Source organism: Ochotona curzoniae, unplaced genomic scaffold, assembly GCF_017591425.1.
Source record: "Ochotona curzoniae isolate NIBS_2020 unplaced genomic scaffold, NIBS_Ocur_1.0 scaffold_1852, whole genome shotgun sequence".
In the NCBI taxonomy this organism is placed as follows: domain Eukaryota; kingdom Metazoa; phylum Chordata; class Mammalia; order Lagomorpha; family Ochotonidae; genus Ochotona; species Ochotona curzoniae.
The window spans coordinates 23,671,996-23,698,062 of record NW_024467087.1 but is presented as its reverse complement, the minus strand read 5'-3'; the positions used below and the strand labels follow the sequence as shown (position 1 = coordinate 23,698,062).

Here is a 26,067-nt window from a genome sequence, read left to right as displayed (position 1 = left end):
TTCATAACAGTTGTACATCTAGTTGTGTGATGCATTTTCTTTCTTTCTTTTTTTAATTGATTACATTGTATTATGTGACACAGTTTTATAGGTACTGGGTTCCCCCCACCCCTCCCCTAACGCTCCCCCCATGGTGGATTTCTCCCCCTTGTTGTGTGATGAATTTTGAAAAATTCCAGTGGATTTAAAAAAAAAGATTTATTTATTTTTTTACTGAACAGGAATATACACAGAGAGGAGGAGAGACAGAGAGGAACATCCTCTGTCTGATGGTTCACTCCCCAAGTGGCCGCAACGGCTAGAGCTGAGCCAATCTGAGAAGCCAGGAGTCAGGAGCTTCTTCCAGGTCTCCCACATGGGTGCAGGGTCCCAAGGCTTTGGGCCGTCCTCGACTGCTTTCCCAGACCACAGGCAGGGAGCTGGATGGGAAGTGGGGCCACCAGGGTTAGAATCGGCACCCAAAAGGGGTCCTGGCGCATTCAAGGCGAGGACTTTAACCACTAGGCTCTTGTGCTGGGCCCTTTCAGTAGGTTTTTAAGTGATATGCTTGAAGTAGTTCGTATTTCCAGGAAAGGTGTTTCAATTTAAAGCTTTAAAACTCCTCAATATATGAAAACAATAGATTAAGATAGTACTATTTAGAATTGTAAAAAGAGACATTTCATGAGTGTTTTTGCTGCTTATACCATGATGAAAATAAGCAGCATTGTTTCATAAGCCATTTAAAAAACGATGTTTGCTGCTTCTTCCCACAGATAATCATTGCTGTAAGCCAGCTGATAGCTGATGTTGCACTGAGTGGAGGATCGAGATTTCAGGAGTCTTTATTTATTATCAATAATTTTGCAAATAGTGACAGACCTATGAAGGTATGTTCTTGTTTTGAATAGTAAATTAGAACTTGTTTTACTACCAGGGAAGTTTGCATCTTGGAGTTAAATTGTCATTACATTCACGACTTTTGATAGTACACAGTAAGTATTTTCATCCAAAATGTTGAGGACCAGATTTTATCCTATTTGTTTATTCGTGATATGTACAAATAATCTTGGGAATGGGATTCAGATCTAAACGTGAGGATTCATTAATAAACATGCCTTATGCACCTCACTTGAAGGTAACTTTTTCTAATACTTTTAATGTACATAGGTTTTTTACTGTGACCCGTCACATGATATCAAGCGTGGAAGTTTCTACCTGGGAAGTTTCCCATCACGGTAGTGCTAAGCACACGTTTCTGATTTGGGGCATTTTGGATCTGGGAGTTCCACATTAGGGATGCTCAGCCTCAGCAGAGTGTGAGAAGTGAGCTTCATGAGGATTTTCTTTTGCACATCACTGTCCTAACTGCTAGAACCCTGACTGCTACATAGGGTATGCAGTGTTAGTTGAAAAGAATGAATACACTGTGTATTCATAATTGTTATGGCTTGATTTCCCAACTTAGTGGATCTTTGTTAGCATTTATTACCATTTATAAATTGGCTAATGAAGCACTGAGCTTGAAATTTAAAAAAAAAAGTCACTTTTTAGAATAGCTAGCAGCTGCCTAATCCATGGCCAACAGATGAGGAATGGCACAGAAGGAATTCATTACATAATGGTTTGTGTGAGTTTTCAAAAATCATCTGTTAGCTAATTGTGGCCTGCTATCCATCCGTATTGGCAAATCTAAACACAGGCCTGTCATTCGTTAATTACCTCTTAGCTGAGGCCTGAGGCCAGACCCAAGACCCTGAACAGCATTCCTCTTTTTTTTTTTTTTTTTTACCTTTTTGTGCCTCAAATGATAGCATTGTAAAAATGTATCTGTTGTTTCACTGCACAGAGTGCAGGTCCTGATCATCAGTGGGGAGTGTGTTCAAGAGAAGAAGAGTCCTTTGCCAGTTGAGGACTTCTTCCTGAGGAATGATTCATCTCTATTCTTGGGAAAGGTCATATTCTAGCATAATCTGAATATATTGTGTAAAATCTGGAGGAAAAAAAAAACCCTGAAATCTCACAGTCACAGCATACTTGATGTGTGGGCCATGTAGACTCTATGTACCAAAAAAAAAAAAAAAATTCCCCTAGGAATGTGGCTTACACTGAAAAAGATGGTGTGTAGTGCCAGGCCCTGTCGGGCTGGGAAAGTTTGTTTTTCAGCCAGTTCTGCTGGTTCCCTGGGGGAACAGTATATGCCCCTGAGCATAGAACAATGTATGCTATTTATGTTCTTTTACTTAGACTCTTAAGAGTTCATTTTGCTACACATTGCTATCACTAATATCATCTCACATTAATAGACTTAGCAAGGTTTTCTACAGAAAAGGGGCTGGTTGGCTGTCTCATAGGAAATCTTTTACTCTTGACTCATTTCTGAAATGATTTGGTTCTGTTCTGTTAGAGCAGTTATCACCAACAAGCACCATTACAAGGTGTGTCTCTCCTATATTCAGTAGAATCTCTTTTAAAGTATAAGAAGGACCCTTGTGTATGTAATACGCAAATAGATTTAAAGAGGTCAAGAAGCAGTTTGTAAAATCATTTCATCTACATTTTATTATATTGCCATTAACAAACTTCCTAATCCCCCAGTACCTGTTCTTATCTCATCTTCTCTGAATCACAGATGCTTGTGCTTTTTCCAGTGAAGGTTAAGAGGAAATGATAGGAATTTCATAGCAGAGTCTAGGGTCTAAGGCCAAAAACAACACTTGGAAAGGGGTCTCTTTAAACCCTTCAGAGTGTTCCATGATTCATGGCTTCTGTTTCAGATAAACAGAAATGTTTGCAGTGTGGTTTTCACCTTAGCATGTATGACAGGTGGCAGAGGCAGTGTGAAAAAATGGCTAAAGAGCATTAGCTCTGGAGCTAGACTTCCAGATGCCCATCTTGTCTCTCCCACTTAGTAATGATGAGAATTTGGCCAAGGTACTTAACTGCTCTGTGCCTCAGTTTCCCCATTGCTAAAATGAATTCTAATAATACTTAACTCATAGGATGATTGAGAATATTAAAACATGTATAGCACACAAACCATTCAGTGCCAGGGACATTATATGCTGTCAATAATTTTTAGTTATTGTTGGAAGTAAATTGCAAACACGGACCACTCATATGGTTATAGGATTCACAAAGGAGGATCTAGGGTTCAAAACCAAGTATTTTGGATCCTCCAGGGGTCATGTTTTTATATATATTGAAATATGCTCTTGTCAAGTTTAGAGCCTTTGAAACCTGAGTTAGATACATATCTTGAAAATAATTTAAAACTACTTGAATTTCCCACTTGCAATACCAAGATCTGGAAGAGAAATAAAGATCACCTTGGATGTCAAGGCTCAGAACCCACCAATAATATTGTCAAATGTGTCTTTCTTGTTTGTTTTCAAATCAGGCAACTGCTTTTCCCACAGAAGTCAAAGATTTGACCAAGAGAATCCGTACTGTTCTTATGGCTACTGCCCAAATGAAGGAACATGAAAAAGACCCTGAGATGTTAATTGACCTCCAATATAGTCTAGCTAAGTCCTATGCAAGCACTCCAGAGCTCAGAAAGACCTGGCTTGATAGCATGGCCAAGATTCATGTAAAAAATGGAGATTTCTCAGAGGTAACTACTTCAGATTTTGTCCTAAACAAGATGTTTCAAAACGCTCTGTGTACACTGTGACAGTTCTTTTGTCATCCCTTTTCAGGCTGCGATGTGTTACGTCCATGTAGCAGCCCTGGTGGCAGAATTTCTACATCGAAAAAGTAAGATATTTCTGTTCTGAAAGATGGGGGGAGTTTCGGTTGACACAATTTTATTTTTTTAATTCATGGAGCTTGCAACTCTGCATTGAGCTCTGCAAAATATATTCCCTGTTAGTCCTGTTCAGGGTTAAACCAGATGTTGTTGTAAAGAAGCCTGGCTTATTCGTTTTGTCTTCTGTTTTCATTAGAAGTTACAAGAATAAGTTAAATAGCACAGACCAGGCCTGATGCCCACTGTTTATCTTCCAGGACTGTGTCCTTGGAAAGCTGCCACAAATTAAATTCTTCTCAGGGCTCATGAGTGGCTCAGGATAATACGGATCACTTGACTTGTTTTCCCTTGTACTTCACCAACCACTGTCCACAGTTTGGTATTTGGTTATTAAAAGTAAGTCATACCCTTGAAGGGCATGAAGCTCAAACAGCTCCGGATTCCTGAGTCAAGACTCTGTAACTCAGGATTAGCCTGAAAGTTTCCCATGCACAAAGCAGTGTTGGTACCTACTAGAATTATGCAGATAGTGAGGCAGTGACTTCGGTTTACAAATCAATTGGCAATGCAGGTTGCAATCAAGAAATGTACCCTTTTTTAGCACAATGTCCTCACTACTTTTATTATTATTTTTTAGATTTGTATATTTTTATTGGAAAGGCAGATATACAGAGAGGAGGCGAGACAGAGAGGAAGATCTTCCATCCGTTGATTCACTCCCCAAGCGGCCCCAATGGCCAGAGCTGGGCTGATCTGAAGCCAGGAGCTAGGAGCCCCCTCTGGGTCTCCCATGCGGTGTAGGGTCCCAAGGCTCTGGGCCATCCTTGATTGCTTTCCCAGGCCACAGGCAGGGAGTTGAATGGGAAGTGGGGCTGCCAGGATTAGAACCAACACTCATATGGGATCCTGGAGCGTGCAAAGTGAGGATTTTAGCCATTAGACTATCATGGAGGGCCCCCTCACTACTTTTTATAAGGCAATCACATAGGTAACATTAGAGCAAAATGAAACCAGCCTGTAGAAGTTATATCACTCTGGCTTTGACCATAGGATTGAGACCATGCTTTTAAAAATTATTTTGGGCCCGGCGCAGTGGCGCAGTGGTTAAGGTCCTCGCCTTGCACGCCCGGGATCCCATATGGGCGCTGGTTCTATCTCGGCAGCCCCGCTTCCCTTCCAGCTCCCTGCCTGTGGCCCTGGGAAAGCAGTCGAGGATGGCCCAAAGCTTTGGGACCCTGCACCCACGTGGGAGACCCGGAAGAGGCTCCTGGCTTCGGACTGGCATAGTATCGGCCGTTGCAGCTCACTTGGGGAGTGAATCATTGGACGGAAGATCTTCCTCTCTGTCTCTCCTCTCTGTATATCCGCCTTTCCAATAAAAATATAATAAAAATAAATCTTTAAAAAAATTATTTACATAATTCCTACAGTTAATTATTTCCTTTCGCATCCAACACTCTGATTGCCTCATTTATAATACCCATGTGAACAACCTCTTTCTAAAGAGATTTTTCCCAACTATAATGTCAATTTAAATATAGATTCATTTTACTTATATTTAATTTATTTTTTATTTCTCTGATATACATCTTCTCTTCCTCCTTCTCTCCTTTCTCCTCCTCTCCTCCTCCTATCTTCTGGTTTACTCCCCACATGTCTATAACGACCAGGGGCCAAAGTCAGCAATTGAACCAGATTTGCCATCTAGGTAGGAGAAACCAATCACTTGGACTATTGCCTGTTGCCTCTCAGGGCTCACATCAGCAGCAAGCTAGAAATCAGGAGCCAGGACCCTCAGGTATTCTGGCTGGGGACATCCCAAACAGCTTCTTCACTGTTAAACCAAGTAACTGCCCTTGTGGCATGTTTCAGCAAGCAAAAATGGGCTTTTTAACTAGTCAGTTAAATATTTTATTATAAACCCAAGGTGGTTTCTTTTATATAGAAATAAAATAACCCTTCACTGAGAAAAAAATATGTGCTTTAAACAAAAATATTAAATTTGAGTGTAGTTGGCAGATTTATTTTTAGGGCCTATCTATTTTTAAATCTGGAAAATTCTACTTGCTTTAACTAGAGAAGGTTATTCAAAAATAATAATAGTAGTAAGGTTCTTGGGACTTTTCTCCCTTACCTTTGACAACTAAAAATTAACTGATCTGTTACAGTTAGACCAAGACAGACTACTAATTTAAAATACTAATTAAAAACTTGATCTGTTAATTTGACGTCAAATTTAAGAACTCTGAAGTACTCTCCTATCAATGGGCTTCTTTTATGTATTTATTTTGTTAATTTGAATAGCAGAATGATATAGTGAGAGGAACAAAGAGAGAGATCTCCCATCTGTTGGTTCACTCCTCAAATGATTGTGATAGTCAGAGCTGGGCCAAGCTGAAATCAGGAGCCAGAAACTCCATTCAGGTCTTTCACACAGGTAGCAAGTTCCCAAGCACTTGGAGTGCGTTCTGATGGTTTCCCAAGTGCTTTAGGAGGGAGCTGGATTAGAAATAGAGCAGTTAGAACTTGAACTTGTGCTCTGATTTGGGATGCCAGCATCACAGGCTGTGGCTTAACTTCCTGTATCACACAATACCAGCCACAAAATGAGCCTTTTGATGTCTGGGCAACACCTAGGTATTTACTAAGTAAATAAAAATGAATTTGAGTGCAGAACTGTAAAAAAAAATAAACATTTACATATAAGATCAACATATTTAACAAAAGTATGTGGACAATTACATAACCATGAGTTCTGTGTTATAACTGTACTTTGATAATGAAGAGACAACAAGGAAGGAGATTTACAGTATATTTTAAATCCATTGGTTTACTTTAGTTGCCCTAAATTGTCTGTTTTCATAAGTTTCTAAGACGTTTTCTCTGAATTCTGTTATAAAACATTTTTATCAACACACAATAAAATAATATTTAGCCGGTAACCCACCAGAGGCAAATATTCTATTTAGAAAATTTTAATTAAAAATGTATTTATTTGAAAGGCAGAGTTACAGAGAGTCACACACACACACACACACACACACACACACACACGCAGTGACCAATCTTCCTTCTGCTGGTTCACTGCTCAAATGGACACAATGCCTGGAGCTGGGCCAGGAGCTCAGAACCCTCACAGGTCTCTCATGTGCCAGGGGCCCAAATACTCTATGTTCCGGTGCCTTCCCATGTTGGAGCAGAAGCTAGAGCAGCTGGTACTGGAACTTGTGCTCATATGGGGTGCTGTGGCTTAACATGTCATGTAATAATGCTAGTCCCTACTATGCACTATTTTTAAAGGAAAACAATCATTTTCCCTGTTGGTTGGTTGCCTAAGCAGACAATCGCTTAGGATTCCTGCCCCAAGAATGACTGCATAACACTGTTGAGGGACCATGTTTATGTGCTTTTCTTCATTGTTTTCAGGCAAAGAACTGACTGGGAAGAGGGGAAGCTGAGCTCTCCCTGTTTCCCTGTTTCTATGGAAGACTTGACATGTGATCTTTTTTTTTTTTTTTTTTTTTTTCCTTTACTTCAAGCCACCACTAAGTCAGGGATACTTATTCTTCCCAGATTCCCAAAACACGTAAATTCAAAAACAAGTCAGGATTTCCTCATTTCTGCTTTGGGAACCTCAGCATTTCTAAACCACGTTCTCTAGGGGCCGGGTTATTTGCTTCTCATTCTTCTCTCTTTTCCTGAGAGAGGGTGCAACTTCTTTTCCCTGGGGATGACGAGAGTCAAGTCCCTGCATTCTTCCACCAGCACATAGCATGCTAGGGTCAACATGGCTTCAGGCCTCCCGGACCCCCCCCCCCATTCACTCAGAAGAAGGAATTTTCCTTTCCCATATAATTTGTCCTTTTTATCCCTTATAGGGTAATACTCTTTTCAGTCTTTGTACCCAGTCTAATAGCACAAGTGGTGGAAAGCATGAACCAGTTTCATACGGGATGCCAGCACCTCAGGTAGAGAGTTAGCCTACTATGCCACCATGCCAACCCCTATAAGTCATATTTTATCAAGAGTATACAGCTACCTCTTCCTTGACGCCCCTTCTCACTTTTTCTATGTGATAACTTATACTCAGGGTAGTAGTGACCTGTTTGTATCTCTGCTGCTGAGATATGGACCCTGGAGAATTCTAGACTCACCAATTTGTTTCTCTGAATATCTTTCTGAAACTAAGAGGATTCAGAATTTTCACCAAGCATTTTTTAAAGATTTTGTTTATTTTTTATTTGAAAGGCAGATTTTCTAGAGGCAAGGAGACAGAAAGGGAAAGAGAGATCTTCCATTTACTGGTTGACTCCCTAAATGAGCACAATTGCTAGAGCTATACCTATCCTAAGCCAGGAGCCAGGAGCATCTTCCAGGTCTCTCATGTGGATGCAGGGGCCCAAGGACTTTAACCATCCTCTGCTGCTTTTCCAGGCCATAAGCAGGGAGCTAGATGGGAAGTGGAGTACCTGGGACTTGAACTAGTGGCTATATGGAATGTTGATGCTGCAAGGTAGAGGATTAGCCTGGTGAGGCACCATACCGCACTTCTCCCCCTACTCAGCATTTTAAGACCCAGATGCGCAAAGAGGTTCTTATATCATTGGATATTAGCAAGTGTTGTTAACTTAAGCATAGAAGGGGATAATTATATTGTCCTCCAGGTGTAGATATTTCATCAGCCATATGAAATAAGAACAGATTTAGCAAGAATTATAGACAGAAATCCTTTGAGGAAGTAGACAACAGATCCAAAAGGGATTTACCTATCACCTTCTTTGTTGCTGAGACAAAGAATAATTCACCCTAACTCTTAAGTATATTTCACCCAGAAGATTCTCTTCCAAGATGCCTTGAACTTCATCTGGTCTGAGACATAAAGGTATATGCCTTTCTTTGTCTAGCCATAAATCATGGCACTCTAGAGAAAACCTAGATTCCTGAATAACTTAATAATTTCTTCTGAATAAAGAAGTTTTCTCCACTCACGGTCTTAACTGCTTGAGGCCTTCAGAGACTGGCCTGCTGCTTTGACAGAAATGGTATTCTTTGCCTCTTCACTCAAGTCTTGGGCCTTCTTTCCTGCCCATCTCTTGATTTCATGGAGGTAATCAAGTAAGGGATTTTCTTCTGAATTTCACAAAGTTCTATTCATGCACCTGCTGCTCACAGACTATCCCAAAGAGCAGCTGCTGGTCTGCAAACTGTTATTGGCTCAGAACAAGACAAGGAGTGTTGTCCTGAATGTAATTCAGCCTTATCAACCAGATACTACTTTTTTATACTTCAGAAATGAAACACATTCTCTCTTTAGAATCTCCATTACCTAATTTCTTTTAGCAAAAATTATCCTAAAGTCCAGCGGATCAAAGAAAATATCACTTGGGGCCATGTTGCAGTGTCCCAAGTTAAGCCTCTGCCTGTAATGCACATATCCCATAGGGAGCCAGCTGCTCCACTTCCTATCCAGCTCCCTGCTTGTGGCCTGGGAGGGAAGTAGAGAATGGCCTAAAGTCTTGGGACCCTGTACCATGCGGGAGACCTGGAAGAAGCTCCTGGCTTCAGCCTGGCATAATGGGGGGCCATTGAAGCACTTTGGAGAATGAACCAGCAGGTGGAAGATTCTCTGTCTCCTCCTCTCTCTGTAACTTTGCCTTTCACTTATATTTCTTCCTTAATGGAAACCCACTGATTATTTTTCATATATTTCTCTCTTCTTAAAAAGTACTTCAGAAGAATCCCATCTTTCCATGGCAGATTTCATTTCTCTGTCGTATAAATGTGGGACTCATTCAATAACTCATGTTCTGTTGAACATTTTGCCCAGAAAAATATATGTCAGGTTTCACTTCAGCGAGAATTGTAGGCAAGACCCAGGCCACCTGGTACCTGACCTTTTTTCTACCAGAGTTACAAGGAATCTCTTCAGCATGAAATCTGCCTTTCTCAAACCTCTGTTCCTTCTCCACTCTCTAACCCCAAGAAGGTTGCCAGACTGTTATTTGTAATAAAGATTATTATCTCTAATCATCACCATTAGAGTCTGGAGGACAATAGATATCAGTGGCTGTTTGTTCCTGTTGTCATCCAATATCAGAAGGAAGCTTGATCATGGGCTGACCATCTATGAGGACTACAATAGGATTGTTTGGACTTGTTCCATTGCCCAAAATTTGTAGGACAATAATAATGGCTTTTATCCCCAGACTCTTGCTATCGATGTAGTCCACAGTCTTTTGTTGTTGTTGTTGTTAATTATTTTTATTTTTGATGATCTTTACATATTTGATTGGCATACAACGGGTCAAGAGCTATAGGAAGGTGGGTGAGACCATTATTTCCACATTCTTTTTTATCTTCCTGTACGTGGGGTAAGGGGGGAGATAAGGGGAGAAGCCCCACCTCTGTACCCTGGGATTGAGGACAGCCACCCTATACCATCCCAGGGCCCCCGATGTAGGCTCATACTTTGAGGGTCCTGCTCAAGAGGTTTTAATAGTTCAACGGTTCTGAATTACTGCCAATATCGCCACTCCAGAATCCACTGGTTGACACAGTCTACCTTAGAGTCTCCATTTGTCCAAATATTCACTGCCAACACTTGGCTGGGGTGGTTGATTAATTTGTTCTGTCCTCTATCCTTTGTTATGGTACCAGGTGTCCTCTGCAGACTCCAATGTACTGCCATATCCTCCATGAGCACCACTGAAGAGGCCCAGCTCTGACATATGCACTCCATGGTCAGACAATGGAACCTGCAATTCTCTCCATGGTTGGGATTCTGAGTCCAGTGATTCAGTTGGGGGGAAATCCCCAAAGAAACTTTCTCTGAGGTGTTCCCAGGCCTGATTCTTCAATACAGGGTCTGGCACAGTCCATCGTCCCACTCAGCTTGTGCACGTACTGATGGTTGCAATTGCTGGCATAACTTGACCCAGCAACAGTTTACAGTCTTTAAGACAATTGTTCTCATTTTGTGCTTCCTTTCTGTTTCTCAGAGCACCTAGTTGTATTAATTCTTTTATTTTGAGAAAACTCATTTATTTTAGTGGTAAGATTTTTGGTGATAATCCCTGTAGTACTACTTTTAAAATTTTATCTTTTGGGGCCCAGCGCGGTGGCACAGTGGTTAGGGTCATCACCTTGCACGCCCGGGATCCCATATGGGCGCCGGTTCTATCCCGGCAGCCCTGCTTCCCTTCCAGCTCCCTGCCTGTGGCCCGAGAAAGCAGTCGAGGATGGCCCAAAGCTTTGGGACCCTGCACCCGCGTGGGAGACCCGAAAGAGTCTCCTGGCTTCGGATCGGCATAGCATCGGCCGTTGCGCTCACTTTTGGGGAGTGAATCATTGGATGGAAGATCTTCCTCTTTGTCTCTCCTCTCTGTATATCTGCCTTTCCAATAAAAAAAAATTTATCTTTTTAGGTGCCTGTAATGTCAGAATTCCATAGGAGCACCTCTTCTGTTCCAGCTTCCTGCTATCACACCTGGGAAGGCAGCAGAACATGGCCCAAGTACTTGGGCACCTGCCCACCCACATGGAAGCCATGGGAGATTTCTAAGCTTTTCTTAAGCCAAGCCCAGTCCTGGCTGTTGCCAACATTTGGGGAGTCAACCAAAGGATGAGTGGCTCTCTCTCTCGCTCTCGCTCTGTCTCTGCTGGAAAAAATAGTTTTTGGCCTCTGCAGTTGTCCTAAGACCTGGATGTAGTTCTGAGCTCTTAGCTTCAGCCTGGCACAGAATTGAGTGTTGTAGACATTTGGGGAGTGAAACAGCATATGGAAAATCTCGCTCATTCTTTCTCTCTCATTCTGTCATTATTTCAAGTAAATAAATAAATATTAAAAATTGTTTATAATCTTACATAGTTGATTAGGGTACAAAGGGTCAAGGACTACAGGAAAGTGGGTAAGATCATTCTTTCCACACTAATATCATCATTTTCCCCTGTATCTGGGGTCGGAGAGAAACAAAGGGAGAAGCCCCACCCAGCCTCCCACCCATCCCGGGTCCCCGATGCATGCTCCGAGGGTCCTGCTCAAGCAGTTTTGATAGTTCATCAGTTCTGAATTGCTGCCAGTCTCACCATTCCAATCATAATGAAATCTATTCAGAATCCACTGGCTGACAGTCTCTTCATGGTTGGGGTTCTGAGACCGGAGTTCAGTTGGAGGGATCCCCAAAGAAACTTCTTCTGAGGTGATCCCAGACCTGATTCTTGTGTGTACTTCCTATTATTTTAAAAACAAAATTTGTAAGTTGATCTTACCTTTTCATTAAAAAAAAAAAAAAACAGCAGAAAATAAAAGTTAGCCACCTTGTGAAACACTGGCATCCAGTATGGACACCAGTTCCTATCCCAGCTACTCCATTTGTTGTCTGGCTCCCTGCTAATACCTAGGAAAAGCAGCAGAAGATGGTCTAAGTATTTGGGCCCTAGAACCCACGTGGGAGACCTGGATGAAACTCTTGCATTCAGCCTGGCCCAGCCCTGGCCATTGTGGCTTTTTGCTCTCAAGTTCTTTTTCTCTTTCTCTCTCTCTATCTCTATCTGTCTCTCTTTCTCTCTTCCCCACCTCTTGTTTCTCCCCTTTCTTCTTAAGTAAACATTTTTTTAAATGGTTTGCAGAAGTAATTTGTAATGTTCTTTTTTTTGTAACTGAAACTTGTACTTATGACCTTTTTTGTCATAAAACATCTGTATTTATGTAAGCATAGTTAATCCTGAAAAGTTCTTTCTTATTTACCAAGCAGACCTTTATAAATTTGTCCCTGTTTTTCATCCACACAGAATTATTCCCTAATGGATGTTCAGCCTTCAGGAAAATTACTCCCAATATAGATGAAGAAGGAGCAATGAAGGAAGATGCTGGGATGATGGATGTTCATTATAGTGAAGTAAGATACCTGAGCCTGAATTTGGCAGTTATATATTGTTCACTCCTTAAGATTTTAATTTTTTTTTCTTAATTACAGCTCACTTAATTTTGAAGGTAACTGAATCTTAATGAACTTTAGGTATTAAGAGTGCCTAGGGCAGAGGGTTCTCTTTTTAGAATGTAGAGCCCTGTGTCTGGAACTTTTTTCACTGTCTTCTTTAAAAACTTTATTTCAAAGGCAAAGTGATTGAGGCAGAGGGAAAAAGACAGATCTTCCATCTGTTGGTTCACTCCCCAAATGGCCAGAACAATTGGTGCTTATCCTGGTCCAGGTGGAAAAAGGGGCCCAGAAATCTGTCCCACATGGTCCTAGTACTTGGGTCATCGACTACTGCCTCCCAAGCACACTGGCAGGGAGCTGGTTAGGAAGTGGAACAGTGAGGACTCTGAACTGGCACTCCAGGATAAATTGTCAGCATCACAAATGGTGGCTTAGCCCACTGTGCCACAATGCCAGTCCCAGGCATAGTTGAGGAACAGTGAGTAGATCATTCATAAAACCAGTGAATTCAGATAGAGAAAAGTCATAATTGAGGCCAGATTTTTTGGGAAACTTTGAATGTTTAAGCTTTATTTAGTAAAGTGTTCAATTGCTACCAAAGGTTTTGAGCAGGATAATGTGTAGAAGAGGAATGGCTAGTTTAATGATAAAGTGGGAAATACATTGATAGGTGAAAAGAGGCTGGGGGTGGAGGCTGGAAGTTGGGCATGCTTGTCTAAATGTGAAACAACACTTAAGGCCTACACCACAATTAGGAAAGATTCAGGAAACACCATGACAATTAAAGAATACTTTCTGGATTTTGTGGAAAAGGCTATAAATTCTATTTTGTCAAAATAGAAATATCCATCATGTCATTAGAAATCAGAAGTGGGCCTGGTGTGATAGCTTCGTGGGTAAATCCTTGATTTATATCTGGCAAGATCCCATATGGGCACCAATTCATGTCCTGGCTGCTCCAGTTCCCATCCAGCTCTCTGCTTGTAGCCTAGGAAAGCAGTCGAGGACAGCCCAAAACCTTGGGACCCTGCACCCACATGAGAGACCTGGAAGAGGCTCCTGGCTCCTGGCTTTAGATGTGTACAGCTCCAGCCACTGAGGCCACTTGGGGAGTGAACCATCAGATGGAAGATCTTTCTCTCTGTCTCTCCTTCTCTGTGTAGATCTGCCTTTCCAATAAAAATAAACACATCTCTCTCTCTCTCTCTCTCTTTTTTTTTTTCCTTAAAAAGAAAAAGAAATGCAGAACTAAATCTGAGGGACAGGATCAGAGTTAGCAATCCACATCTGGAAGTCATATGCCTGTGAGAACTGAAAGCAGGGGCAGTATAGGACATCATGTACCAAGTCAAAAGCAGAGAACCAGGGACTGAAACATGGAAAAAAAAAATCTATGGCTGATCAAATAGTGGGAACATGAGAAAAAAAACTCAGAAAAGCATAGTTGATGGGCTTGTAATGCCACAAAGTTCTGTGTTTTGTAAATGTCACAGCTGACATTGGCTTGCTTGGCAGTGAAGTTTCAAGTAGGCAGGCTGCCATCAGGGCCTGAAGTGGCAGAAGCTTCATGATGTGTTTACTGTAAGAATTGATTATAATAGAATTAAGATACTTGAATTTTAATCCCAGCTCAATCTTTTGTTGTGAACCCATGGAGAAGTTAGTTTTATTTTCTTGATCTTAGATGATTTCTTTGAAACTTTTGGTTTTATATTGGAAAGACTCAGAGGACTTAATGATGATAAATGCCACAGTATAACTGAACTTACAGCCTGGCCTTCCAGACAGCAGCTTCAAGTTGCTTGAGCCTGATCCTTGAGCCTGATCCTACTGTCCCCTGGGAGAAATTCTTACTATTGAAGAATTTGTAATCTGTTTTCTGTGTCAACACATTTTTGGGCAATTGTTTGGTGTTCTGTAATAATATTTAGACAGATTGCTATTTGATGTATACATCGTATTAGACCAAATGCCAATTGCTGTTTCAGTTTAAGTAGTAAGACTTCATCCACATTCCCTAGACTTCTAAATATCTGATTTAGAAATACAGGCACACTGATATACTCCTATTGCATTTCATTGAACCTTGTACAATCTATTTTTATTTTAATAAGTTGAAGTGGTTCAAAATATGTCTAAAATCCTAAAAACATTGATTTCCTAATTGGAGTGTTCTCTGAATGCAGGAAGTTTTGCTGGAGCTACTAGAACAATGTGTTGATGGCTTGTGGAAGGCGGAACGTTATGAAGTCATTTCTGAGATTTCCAAGTTGATCATTCCAATTTATGAGAAACGTCGTGAGTTTGAGGTAGGCAGATTAAACGGTTTCCTCCTTAGCTTGTGTAGCTGACTTTGCTCCTGGTAGAAAGCATATTATATATTGCTATCCCTCTGTGTTCTCTGAAGACTGCAAGCTTCACTATAGTATGCCATTTGTGTTTTCTCATGCAGTAGATATTTCTTATTGTGTTGTGGCCCAGAAGGTGAAGTTGCCATTTTTGATGCCGGCATGCCATACTGGAGAGCTAATTTGAGTCCAGGATGTTTCACTTCTAATCCAGGTCTATGCTAATGTGCCAGAGAAAGCAGCAGAGGATGGCACTTGGGCACTTGGGCGCCTGCCACCCACACAGGAGACCTGGATGGAATTACAGGCTCCTGACTTCTGCCTGGTCTAACTCTGGTGGCTATTTGGGCTATTTGGGAGTTAACCAGTGAACAGAAGTTCTCTTCATTTGCTCGTCTTCATTCTCTTTTCTGTCAGTTCTTTCAAATAAACAAATCCTTGTGTGTGTGTGCGCGCACGTGTGTGTATATTTATTAAAGTTAAAATTCTTTAAAATGCTGTTAAATATTAAGATTAAATTCCCAGGGGCTAGTGCTGGGATATAACAAGTAAAACTACCACCTGAGCTGCTGGCAGCTCCGTATAAGCACTGCTTGAGTCTGGGATGCCCCACTTCCAATCCAGCTCCCTGCTAATGGTTTTATGGCACAGTGGGTTTAGTCACCCCTTGTGAAGTCAGCATCCCACATCGAAGTACCAGCTGGCGTTTTAGCTGTTCTGCTTCTGATTCAGCTCCCTACTAATGTACTTGAAAAGACAACAGAAGATGGCCTGAGTGTTGGGACCCCTGCCATCCATGAGGGATACCTGGGAATGAAGCAGAGGATAGAATATTTCTCTTGCTCTCTCCCCCTGACCTCAGGATCTCTCAGGATCTGTCACTTTTTTTCTGTCCCTAACTCACTCCCTTTCAAGTAAGTAAATATTTTATGGTAGCATAGCGGCTAAAATCCTCACCTTGCACACGCTGGGATCCCATATGGGTGCCAGTTCTAATCCCGGCAGCTCCACTTCCCATCCAGCTCCCTGCTAGTGGCCTGGGAAAGCAGTCGAAATTGGCCCAAAACCTCGGGACACTGCACCCATGTGGGAGACCCAGAAGAAGCCTCTGGCTTCGGATTGACTCAGCTCTGGTCATTATGGCCATGTGGGGAGTGAATCAATGGACGGAAGAACTTCCTCTCTGTCTCTCCTCCTCTCTGTATATCTGACTTTCCAATTAAAATAAATAAATAAATCTTTAAGAAATACAACAAATAAATAAAAATACATCTAGATCATATATATGGCAAAGAATAGCCTGTGAGACAAAATATTTGGCATTACCCTTTATGTGAAAACATTTCCTAAGTACCTTTGTAGCACCCTAAGGACCTTACATAATGAAAGCCTCATTTTCTGATCCTTTTAAAGAGATCAAGCTGTTTCTATCAAGCTATTAGAAACACAGAGAACATTCTGTGCCTCAACCAACTAGGCAATAAGAAAGAAAAATATTATCTGTACTTGAAAATAAATTATATTTTCCATGGGAGAATTATTCCTATTTCCTCATGGATTATAAGCATCCATGTAGATCTCCTAGAATTCTGCCTGAAGTGAAGCAACTAGTTCTAGGCCACTGATGTCTAATTTTTCAGTGTGTTTTTGTAGAATGGGCTAAAAGGTATCATCAGGCAAACTAGGAAATTTTCCCCTGAATTGATGTTAAAACAAACTGTAGGAGATAATATGGAGGAAGAAATTTGGAAAAAGAAAGTTCTGTGTTCCTCTTTTTATTAGGGTAAAATTCATGTGACATATACAAATAATATGTTAAAGTGCACAGTACAGTGCCATTTAGTGTGTTCATAGTGTCCTATGCCTACTATCTTTCTGGTTTAAAAACTTTCACCACCACAGACATAAACCCTGTACCATGAAGGAAGCACTCTGGATCCTAGTGTCATCCTCTGATGACTAGGAATCTGCTTTCTGTCTCTTTGATTTTGCCTGTTCCAGATACATCATAAAGAAATAGAATACAACACGTGACTTTTCATATCTGGTTTCTTTCACGTAGCATGATATTTAGAGTTCATCCAAGTTGTAACACGTATCAGAACTTCATTCCTTTTTAGGCTGAATAACATCCTATTTTATGGATGGACTGCGATTTGTTTATTCCCCTGTCCATTGAGAGATATATTGATTTGTTTCCATCTTTGGGCTATTATGAATAGTGCTGCTATAAACACTCATAAACAGGTTTTGGAGTGCGCATATGTTTTTAGTCCTCTGTAGCCCTAGGAGAGGAATTGCTGGGTCATATGGTTTTCTACAGCAGCTATGCTGTTTTATATTGCTACCAGCAATAGTGTTCCTATTTCTCCATATTGTCAGCCACATTTGTGGGAGGGGAGGTGCTGTCACTAAGTTTTGTTTTGATTTTTAATAGACATGTTATGTATTTGAAAGGCAGAGCAACATACAGGGAGAGACAGAAAGATATATTCTGTCCCTTGGTTCATTCCCCAGATGAGGCTGGGCCAGGCCAAAGTCTTGATGTCAGAACTGCATCCTAGTCTCCTATGTGGGTGGCAGCAGTAAAGGGGTTTGGGCCATCATGCTCTGTGTTCTCTAGGTGCATTAGCAAGAAGCTGGATCAGAAGCAGGGTATTTAGGACTTGAACTAGTGCTCCAATGTAGAATGCTGGCATTTCAGTTTTCCATTAACCTGTTTGTCCACAATGGAGTTTCCTTCACCCCTACCTTTTTATTAAAAGCAGCTACTGAGAATAAAGGGTTATTTCATTGTGCTTTTGTTTCCTTAATGACCAGTGATGTTGACCAGCCTTCTATATGCTAATTGGTCATATATATGTCTTCTGTGAAGGAATGTCTATTCAAGCCTATTGCTCCTTTTAAAATATGTGTGTGTGTGTGTGTGTGTGTGTGTGTGTGTGTGTTAGGGAAGTTGTAAGACTTCCCTAAATAGCTTGGCCATTAAACACATGCCATGTCCATAATGCATACACATTTTGTTCCATTCAGTAACTTGTCTTTTCACAATTTTAATACTGTTGTTTGCACAGTGTACTCTTTTTCTGGGTGTGCTGAGGAATATAATATTGGAAAGTATCTGTGAATTTGTGTAAAGCAGTCCTCACTGAGACTTGCACTATTACTTATTCTTGTGCCTGCATGCTATTTTCTACCCTGAAGGCATTTACAGATTCATTACAGGCCCTTTTAGTTAAAATGATTCAGATATGTACAACAGGGATTTGTATACAATATTTTTGGCTATGTATTTTTATTTATTTGAAAGGTAGAATAATAAGGAAAAACAGATATTTTCTATCTACCTGTTCACTCTCCAAATGACTGTAACTGCCACAGATTGGTCAGGCCAAAGCCAGGAGCCAGGAACACTATCCAGGTTTCCCAGGTGGGTGGCGGGGGCCCAGATAATTTGGCTATCCTCGGTTGCTCTCCCAGGCCCATTAGCATGGAGATGGATCAGAAGCACAGCAACCGAGACTTGGCTTGGCAGTCCAGTATGAGATGCCAGAATCGCAAGTAGTAACTTAAACCCCTGCAGGACAGCACCAGATCCTAAAATGCAGTATTTTAAAGGAAAAATTGCTCTTCAGATATGATTAAAGCAAGTGTTTTGTAATCACTTTAAGTTCTACTGTTAACACCTAAAGTTGTTGAGAACTGTGTCTGTGATGGTGGGGGAAGGGGATGTGAACAGCCCCTCCAAAACGATTCTGAAAAGAAAATATTGGGGTTTTTACTCTAAAATAATTATCTTGAAGACATTCACTGGTTAACCAGAAGACAAACCTTATTTGTGTATTCTCATTTCTCAGAAACTTACTCAAGTTTATAGAACTCTTCATGGAGCTTATACAAAAATCCTAGAGGTTATGCATACTAAGAAGAGACTTTTAGGTACTTTCTTCAGAGTTGCCTTTTATGGCCAAGTAAGTATACGCAAGTTCATAAAGTTGTGGTTTTTAAAAAAACTTCCCTTTTGAACTATTAGCTTACTATAATCAACAGTTACTGGCTCTAATTCTGTGTTTGGATTTTTTCCCTCATCTGCATTTTCTTTTAAGCTTATTAAAGGTTGTATTAAATATCTAATACTTAATGTTTCCAGAGGAAAAGCTAAGTATGTAGAGAAGAGGGAAAGTGTAGTAAAGAAACCATCGAACCAATAATACTTTCACATGATTGTAAATTTTGAAAAATATCCTTCATTTTTTGTTAAAAGGGTGAATATACGCATGTGGCTTTTAGGAATGTCATTTCAAATACATGAGTCATGTTTTGGTAAATGTGTTTGATTATGCTGCTTATAAATTATTACTTCTTAAACTTTATTATAGGCTTTTTTTGAAGAGGAGGATGGAAAGGAGTACATCTACAAAGAGCCCAAGCTCACTGGCCTCTCAGAGATTTCCTTGAGACTTGTTAAACTATATGGTGAAAAATTTGGTACAGAGAATGTCAAAATAATTCAAGATTCAGACAAGGTAACCTATGCCCTGCATTTTGAAATCATTATTTCTTAATTCTTAGCATAGTCTATTACCCTGCCCCTGACCTTTTCCATTTTTAACTGGTGGAGAAGAAGAATGTGAATGGAGCCTTCCAGATAGTGAAAGAAAGGAAAGAAGCTTTGGGTCAGAGAGACTAGGATTCAAATCTCCGTTCTTTGCCACTTGCCATCTCTGTGACCATGGGAATGTTAACCTGTTTTCTCCAAGTTTCATTTCTTTTATTTTTCTTATTAATGAAATGAATATAATCACAGTACCCCCTCATACAGTTGTTGTATAGATGAAATGAGTTCATATGTAGAAAGTGATTAAATTTTCTTGTATATAAATAGCATCGCCAATAATAATAAGAGGTAGCATACACAATAAAGGTTGGCTATTATTATAAAGGCTGTTCTATATTATGGTTCTCACATACTTTGTGATTAAAATTTTTTTAGGTACATATTTTATCCTAAGATTGCTTTAGTTCAGTAAGAGTGACTGTAGTTACACTTTAGCTTCATTTTTATTTGATGGCAGAGCTACAGTGAGAAGGAAACAGAGATCTTCCATTTGCTGGTTCATACCCCATCTGGCCGCAATGGTCAGAGCTGGGCCAGTGCATACCTAGGAACCTGGTGCTTCACCTGGGTTTCCCACCTGGGTGCAGGGTCCTGAAGACTTGGACCATCTTCCTGTGCCTTCCCAGGCCATCATCAGGGAGCTGGATCAGAACAGGATTTGAACCTGCACGCATAAGGGATACTGCAGTACTTATGCCAACAGCACCAGTATTTAGGAGGAATGCCTTGGGCCTTGCTCTGTGGAATCCATCCTAGTAGGCTCAACCAACATAGGGTGAGAATGGTTCCAGCAAGCAAGGTTGCTTCTTAGGAAACACATAGTTTCCTGCAGAGAGAGTTTTGGGAAAGCACAGTAGGAATGTCTGACTCCTTCATTGCGTGGGTACGCCAGGGCCAAGAGCTGACTTTTAGGATACACAGTTCAGAATGTGTAGCCTCAGCAATATGAATCACTGTGATGTGCATAGTGCTATGTAAAGCACTTGGAAGCTAGGAGGCAGAGTTTAAAAAGCCTCTGACAGTAAAAATATTATCTACCGTGAATATAGGTTTGCTGATAGGTTCAAAATTAAAACATTAGGCAAAACCAGCCTACTGTTTTCTTACCAGTTTCGCTTTTCTGTGTTGTTCTCTTGAATTAAGGCAACAGAAAATTTCTTTGGGGCCATATAGCATTTGGCTTGCCCCACTCTATTAATTCACATTTAAATGGAAATCTAGGTATGATTCATGTGAACCATTTGACTACTTTATTTTGCCTTGGAAAATATGGCCATAAGAATGCTAGTGATGGGCCCAGCACGGTGGTCTAGCAGCTAAAGTCCTCACCTTGAACATGCCAGGATCCCTTTTGGATGCCAGTTCTAATCCCGGTGGCCCCGTTTCCCATCCAGCTCCCTGCTTGTGGCCTGGGAAAGCAGTCAAGGACGGTCCAAGTCCTTGGGACCCTGGTCCCACACAGGTGACCTGCAGGAAGTTCCTGGCTCCTGGTTTTGGATTGGTGCAGCACCTGCCGTTGTGGTCACTTGAGGCGTGAATCATCAGATGGAAGATCTTCCTCTCTGTCTCTCCTCCTCTCTATATATCTGACTTTCGAATAAAAATAAATAAATCTTTAAGAAAAAAAAAAGAATGCTAGTGACAAACCACTATCAGGTATCTGCACTTCTGACGTTATCTGCTAAGTACAACATTTTAGCCATTCCTCAAAGACACCAGATACAATAAGTAATTTTAAATATTTTTTCTCATGTGTAAAAATAGAAATTAAAGCATCCTTTTATCCTACTTTTTAAAAAAGAGATTCCTTAGTGTTTATTTTTAAATACTTTTATTTGAAAGGTACAGTTACACTGAGGAGAAACAGAGATATATTCCATCTGCTGGTTCACTGCCTGAATGGAGTTAGCCAATCTCAAACCAGGAGCCAGGAGATTCTTCTGGATCTCCCACGTGGGTGCAGGGTCTCCAGCACTTGAGCCGTCCTCTGCTGCTTTCCTAGGCTGTCACAAAGGAGCTGGGTTGGAAATGGAGCAACTGGGACTCAAACTGGCATGCAGTGGTATGCCAGCACTGCAGGTGGAGGCTTAGCTTACTAAAACATGGCACCAGTCCCTGCCCTGCTTTAAAATCTGCTTAAGCGTTCCAATGTTGTTGATATCACAGGTTAAGTCCCGATGTGGTGTGGTTCTTGTCTTAGATGCTTTCCTTCTGATCCACCTCCCTACTCATGCCTGGGAAAGCAGCAAAAGATGGGTCCCTGCCACCCATAAGGGAGATCTGGAAGAAGCTTCTGGCTTCTGGTTTGGGCATGGTCCAGCCCTGACCTTCCTAGCCTTTTGGGGAGTAAACTAATAAATGAAGATCAATCTCTTTCTAGTTCTCTATGTCCCCCTCTTTTCCCTTCCTCCCTCTCTTTATTCTCTGTTTCAAATAAACATTTAGAAAATTAAGTAAAATCTGCTTAAGGGCCATTTAAAGCAGTATATGGTCATCCTAATATCATCCAGTATTTTAAGTGAATATGTTCTTGGACCCAAAAATTTTACGTTTCAGATTTTATTTTGTGGGTCTATACACGTAAAGATGCATGAGGTTTTTTGGGGGGGGTGTTTGTTTTGTTTATTTATTTATTTATTTTTAGATTTATTGGTTTGGAATGTAGTTACAGAAAGAAAAGGAGAGACAGATAGGTGTTCTGTCTGCTGGTTTACTCCACAAATGGCTGTCATAGCCATACCTGAACCAAGCTGAACTGGAACCAGGAGCTTTATCTGGTTCTGCAGTGCAGCTAGCAGGAGTCCAAGCACTTGGGACACCTTCTACTGCTTCTCCCAGGCCAGTGTCAGGGAACTGGAGTGGAATTGGAGTGACTGAAGCAACACCCACTGTGGGATGCCAGTGTCAAAGGCAACATCTCTATATGCTAGATCGCAATGCCAGACCCAAGATGTATGTTTAAAAGTGTTTAGGGCCCTGCGTGGTGGCTTAGCGGCCAAAGTCCTTGCCTTGAATGCACCAGGATCCCATATGGGTGTTAGTTCTAATCCTGGTGGCCCCACTTCCCATTCAACTTCCTGCCTAGGCCCTGGGAAAGCAGTCAAGGATGGCTCAAAGCTTGAGGACCCTGTACCCATGTGGGAGACCCAAAAGAGGCTCCTAGCTCCTGACTTTGAATCAGCTCAGCTCTGGCCATTGTGGCCACCTGTGGAATCCTCCTGTAAGATATTCCACTTTGGAATCTTCTCTCTGTAAACCTGCTTTTCCAATAAAAACAAATAAATCTTTCAAAATAAATAAATAAATTGTACCTCCCCTTACAATATTAAACACTAGTTTTCTTTTTTTTTTATTGTTATTAACATTGTATTATGTGATACAGTTTTATAGGCACTGGGGATTCCCCCCACCCCTCCCATACCCCTCCCCCCATAGTGGATTCCTCCACCTTGCTGCATAACCACAGTTCAAGTTCAGTTGAGATTCCTTCATTGCAAGCATAAAGTCCAGCATTTTATTGTCCAGATAAGTTCAGTGGCCTCTTGGGGAGATCTTCTCTGGTCTGAAGGTAGAGCTAACAGAGTAAAGTTCCGGTCAGTTAAAAGCCCCAACAAAACCTCAGCATCGATATACAACATTATGGAATTAATTGACATAGTATTGAGTAAATAATATGTTAAAAATAATGCAAGTTCCATTCTTCGAAGCATCTGGGTTGAGACAGTATCAATGACAGGTTCAAAAAATAGTTTTCTAGTGCCAAATTGGTAAGATTTTTAGTAGGGTGACTGAGTAGTTCATATCAACATCCATAAAACCATATAAATCTTGTAGTTAAGTAATTTCTTTTCTAGGAATTTATTCTAAGAAAAAAATAAAGTTTTAAATATAAGGAAGTTCATGGAAATATAAAGTAAAAAGTTGGAAAATAACAAAAACATCTATTAATAAAGAATGGTCCAATAAATTATATATCCACACAAGTATTAAAAGTCGTGATAATGACAGGTGGGTGTTACAGCACTTTAGGTTAAGCCACTGGTGGGACACCCACGTCCCATTGTGGAATGCCAGTTTGAGTCGTGGGTACTTGGCTTCTGATCCAGCTCTGTGGTAATGCATCTGGAAAGCAAGCAGATGATAGCTTAAGTTCCTGCCACCCGTGATGGAGTTCTGGTTCGCATTTTCAGCCTAGCCCAGTTGTGGCTGTTGCTGGCATTTCGGGACGAAACCAGCAGATGTGGGATGTCTCTCTTTCTCTCTTCCTTCTTCTCTCCTTCAAATAAATAAATAACTTTTTTTTTAAAGAAAAACTTACAATTAAACTTTCAAATATATCTTGACTATAGGATACTAGATTTTCCTTTTTTAAAGATTTATCCATTTTTATTAAAAATTCAAATATACAGAGAGAAGAAAGACAGGAAGATCTTACATCCAATGATTCACTCCCCAAGTGGCCACTATGGCCAGAGCTGAGCCGATTTGAAGCCAGGAACTAGGAACTCTTCTGGGTCTCCCACACAGGGACAGGGTCCAAGACTTTTTGGGCCATCCTCAACTGCTTTCCCAGGCCACAAACAGGGAGCTAGATAGGAAATGGGGCCACCAGGATTAGAACCGGCACCCATATGGGATCCAGGTGCATGCAAAGCCAGTCTACCACGCCGGGCCCATAAGTAAATCTTTTTAAAGTGTCATATTGATGAATAAAAAATAGAACTGTGATAACTATATTTTTATTGAGATAGAAGTGACATAATCTGGTCCTGGCGCAGTAGTCTAGTGGCTAAAGTCCTCACCTTGCATGCACTAGGATTCCATATGGGCACTGACTGGTTCATATCCCAGCTGCTCCACTTCCCATCCATTACCCTGCTTCTGGCCTGGGAAAGCAGTTGAGGATGGCCCAAAGCCTTGGGACCCTGCACCTGCATGAGAGAACCAGAAGAGGCTCCTGGCTTCTGGCTTCAGATAGGCTGAGTTCTGGTCATTGCGGCCATTTGGGGAGTGAACCAGCAGTTGGAAGATCTTTCTGTCTCCTTCTATATGTATATCTGCTTTTCTAATGAAAATAAATAAATCTTTTAAAAAAGAAGCCACATGATCCACAATTAATTTTTGAAATTGTATGTATGTATGCATTTTATTTGAAAAAGAAAGCAGAGATTCCTTATCTGCTGTTTCACTCCAAAAATGCCCACAGCAGCTAGGGCTCTTGGGTCTAGTGTTGTGGCATAGCAGGTAAAGCTGTTGCCTGTGACATTGGCATCCCATATGCTCACCAATTCAAGTCCAGGTGCTCCACTTCCCATTCAGCGGCTTGCTATTGTGCCTGGGCCCCTGCCACCAATGTGGGAGTCCCAGAAGAAGGTCCTGACTTTGACTTGGCACAGTCCTGACTATTGTGGCCATTTGGGCAGTGAAGTAGCACACAGAAGATTCATCCATTCTCATTCATTAATTCTCTCTTCCCCCTCCCCCACAACTCTGTCATTCAACTAAATAAAATAAATAAAATGTCAGGATCCCAGAATTCAATCCATGTTTCTCATATGAATGACAAAAAAAAAAAAAAAAGTACTTGAGCCATCACCTGCCGTGTTTCAGGATCTGCATTAGCAGGACGCTGGATCAGAAGCAGAAGAGCAGGGATCTGAATCCAGGCACTCCAGTATGGGATGTGGATGTCGAAAGCAACACTAGCTACACCAAATGCTTCATCCCATGCAATCAGCTGTTTTAATGCTAGGATCTTAATTTCCTAAATATGTGTGTGTGTGTGTATGAACAGAAAAATAGATTAGAAGGATCTATATGAAAAATGTACTAAGTATCACTGAGTGGTTGCATTGCAGTCATTTTTTTCTTTGTGGTTTTTTTTATATATTTCTGTGACTTCCAAATAGGTTTTTATTACTTATAATCATAAGTAAATGGTCCTTAGAAAAAGAAGAGAGACTCCATTCAGAATTATATTCAGTCAGAAACACAGTTTTCAATGGCATTATTAGCAGGTTAGCTAGACTCCTTTTTCCCTCCCATTGAATTAAACTAAATCACCTTCCTTGTAGGTAAATGCCAAAGAGCTTGATCCAAAATATGCTCATATACAAGTCACTTATGTGAAGCCCTACTTTGATGAGAAAGAGCTCACAGAAAGGAAAACTGAGTTTGAAAGAAACCATAATATCAACAGATTTGTTTTTGAGGCTCCTTATACTCTGTCGGGGAAAAAGCAAGGGTGTATAGAAGAACAGTGTAAACGCCGGACAATTTTGACTAGTAAGTAGAATTTGGCATGTTCATATTTGTTTTGGTCCTTTTTGATATACACATATAACACCTGGCCAGCAGGAATATTCAACTGAAATGTTAATTATCTGTTGTTTTGTTCAGCTACAAGTTTGCACAAACATGTCCATATTATAA

At 40.8% G+C, this 26,067-nt stretch overlaps 1 protein-coding gene across 3 annotated transcripts in view; it reads left to right on the top strand.

Moving 5' to 3' along the window:
- Positions 1 to 26,067, top strand: part of DOCK11 (dedicator of cytokinesis 11) — a 192,875-nt gene that overhangs the window by 158,781 nt on the left and 8,027 nt on the right. For all 3 annotated transcript variants that reach the window (XM_041000112.1, XM_041000111.1, XM_041000110.1), the window contains 8 exons: positions 756 to 869; positions 3,380 to 3,595; positions 3,681 to 3,738; positions 12,521 to 12,627; positions 14,856 to 14,978; positions 18,875 to 18,988; positions 19,397 to 19,543; positions 25,710 to 25,920. In XM_041000112.1, coding sequence (XP_040856046.1) covers positions 756 to 869; positions 3,380 to 3,595; positions 3,681 to 3,738; positions 12,521 to 12,627; positions 14,856 to 14,978; positions 18,875 to 18,988; positions 19,397 to 19,543; positions 25,710 to 25,920 — 1,090 coding nt within the window. The remainder of the gene's footprint in view (positions 1 to 755; positions 870 to 3,379; positions 3,596 to 3,680; positions 3,739 to 12,520; positions 12,628 to 14,855; positions 14,979 to 18,874; positions 18,989 to 19,396; positions 19,544 to 25,709; positions 25,921 to 26,067) is intronic.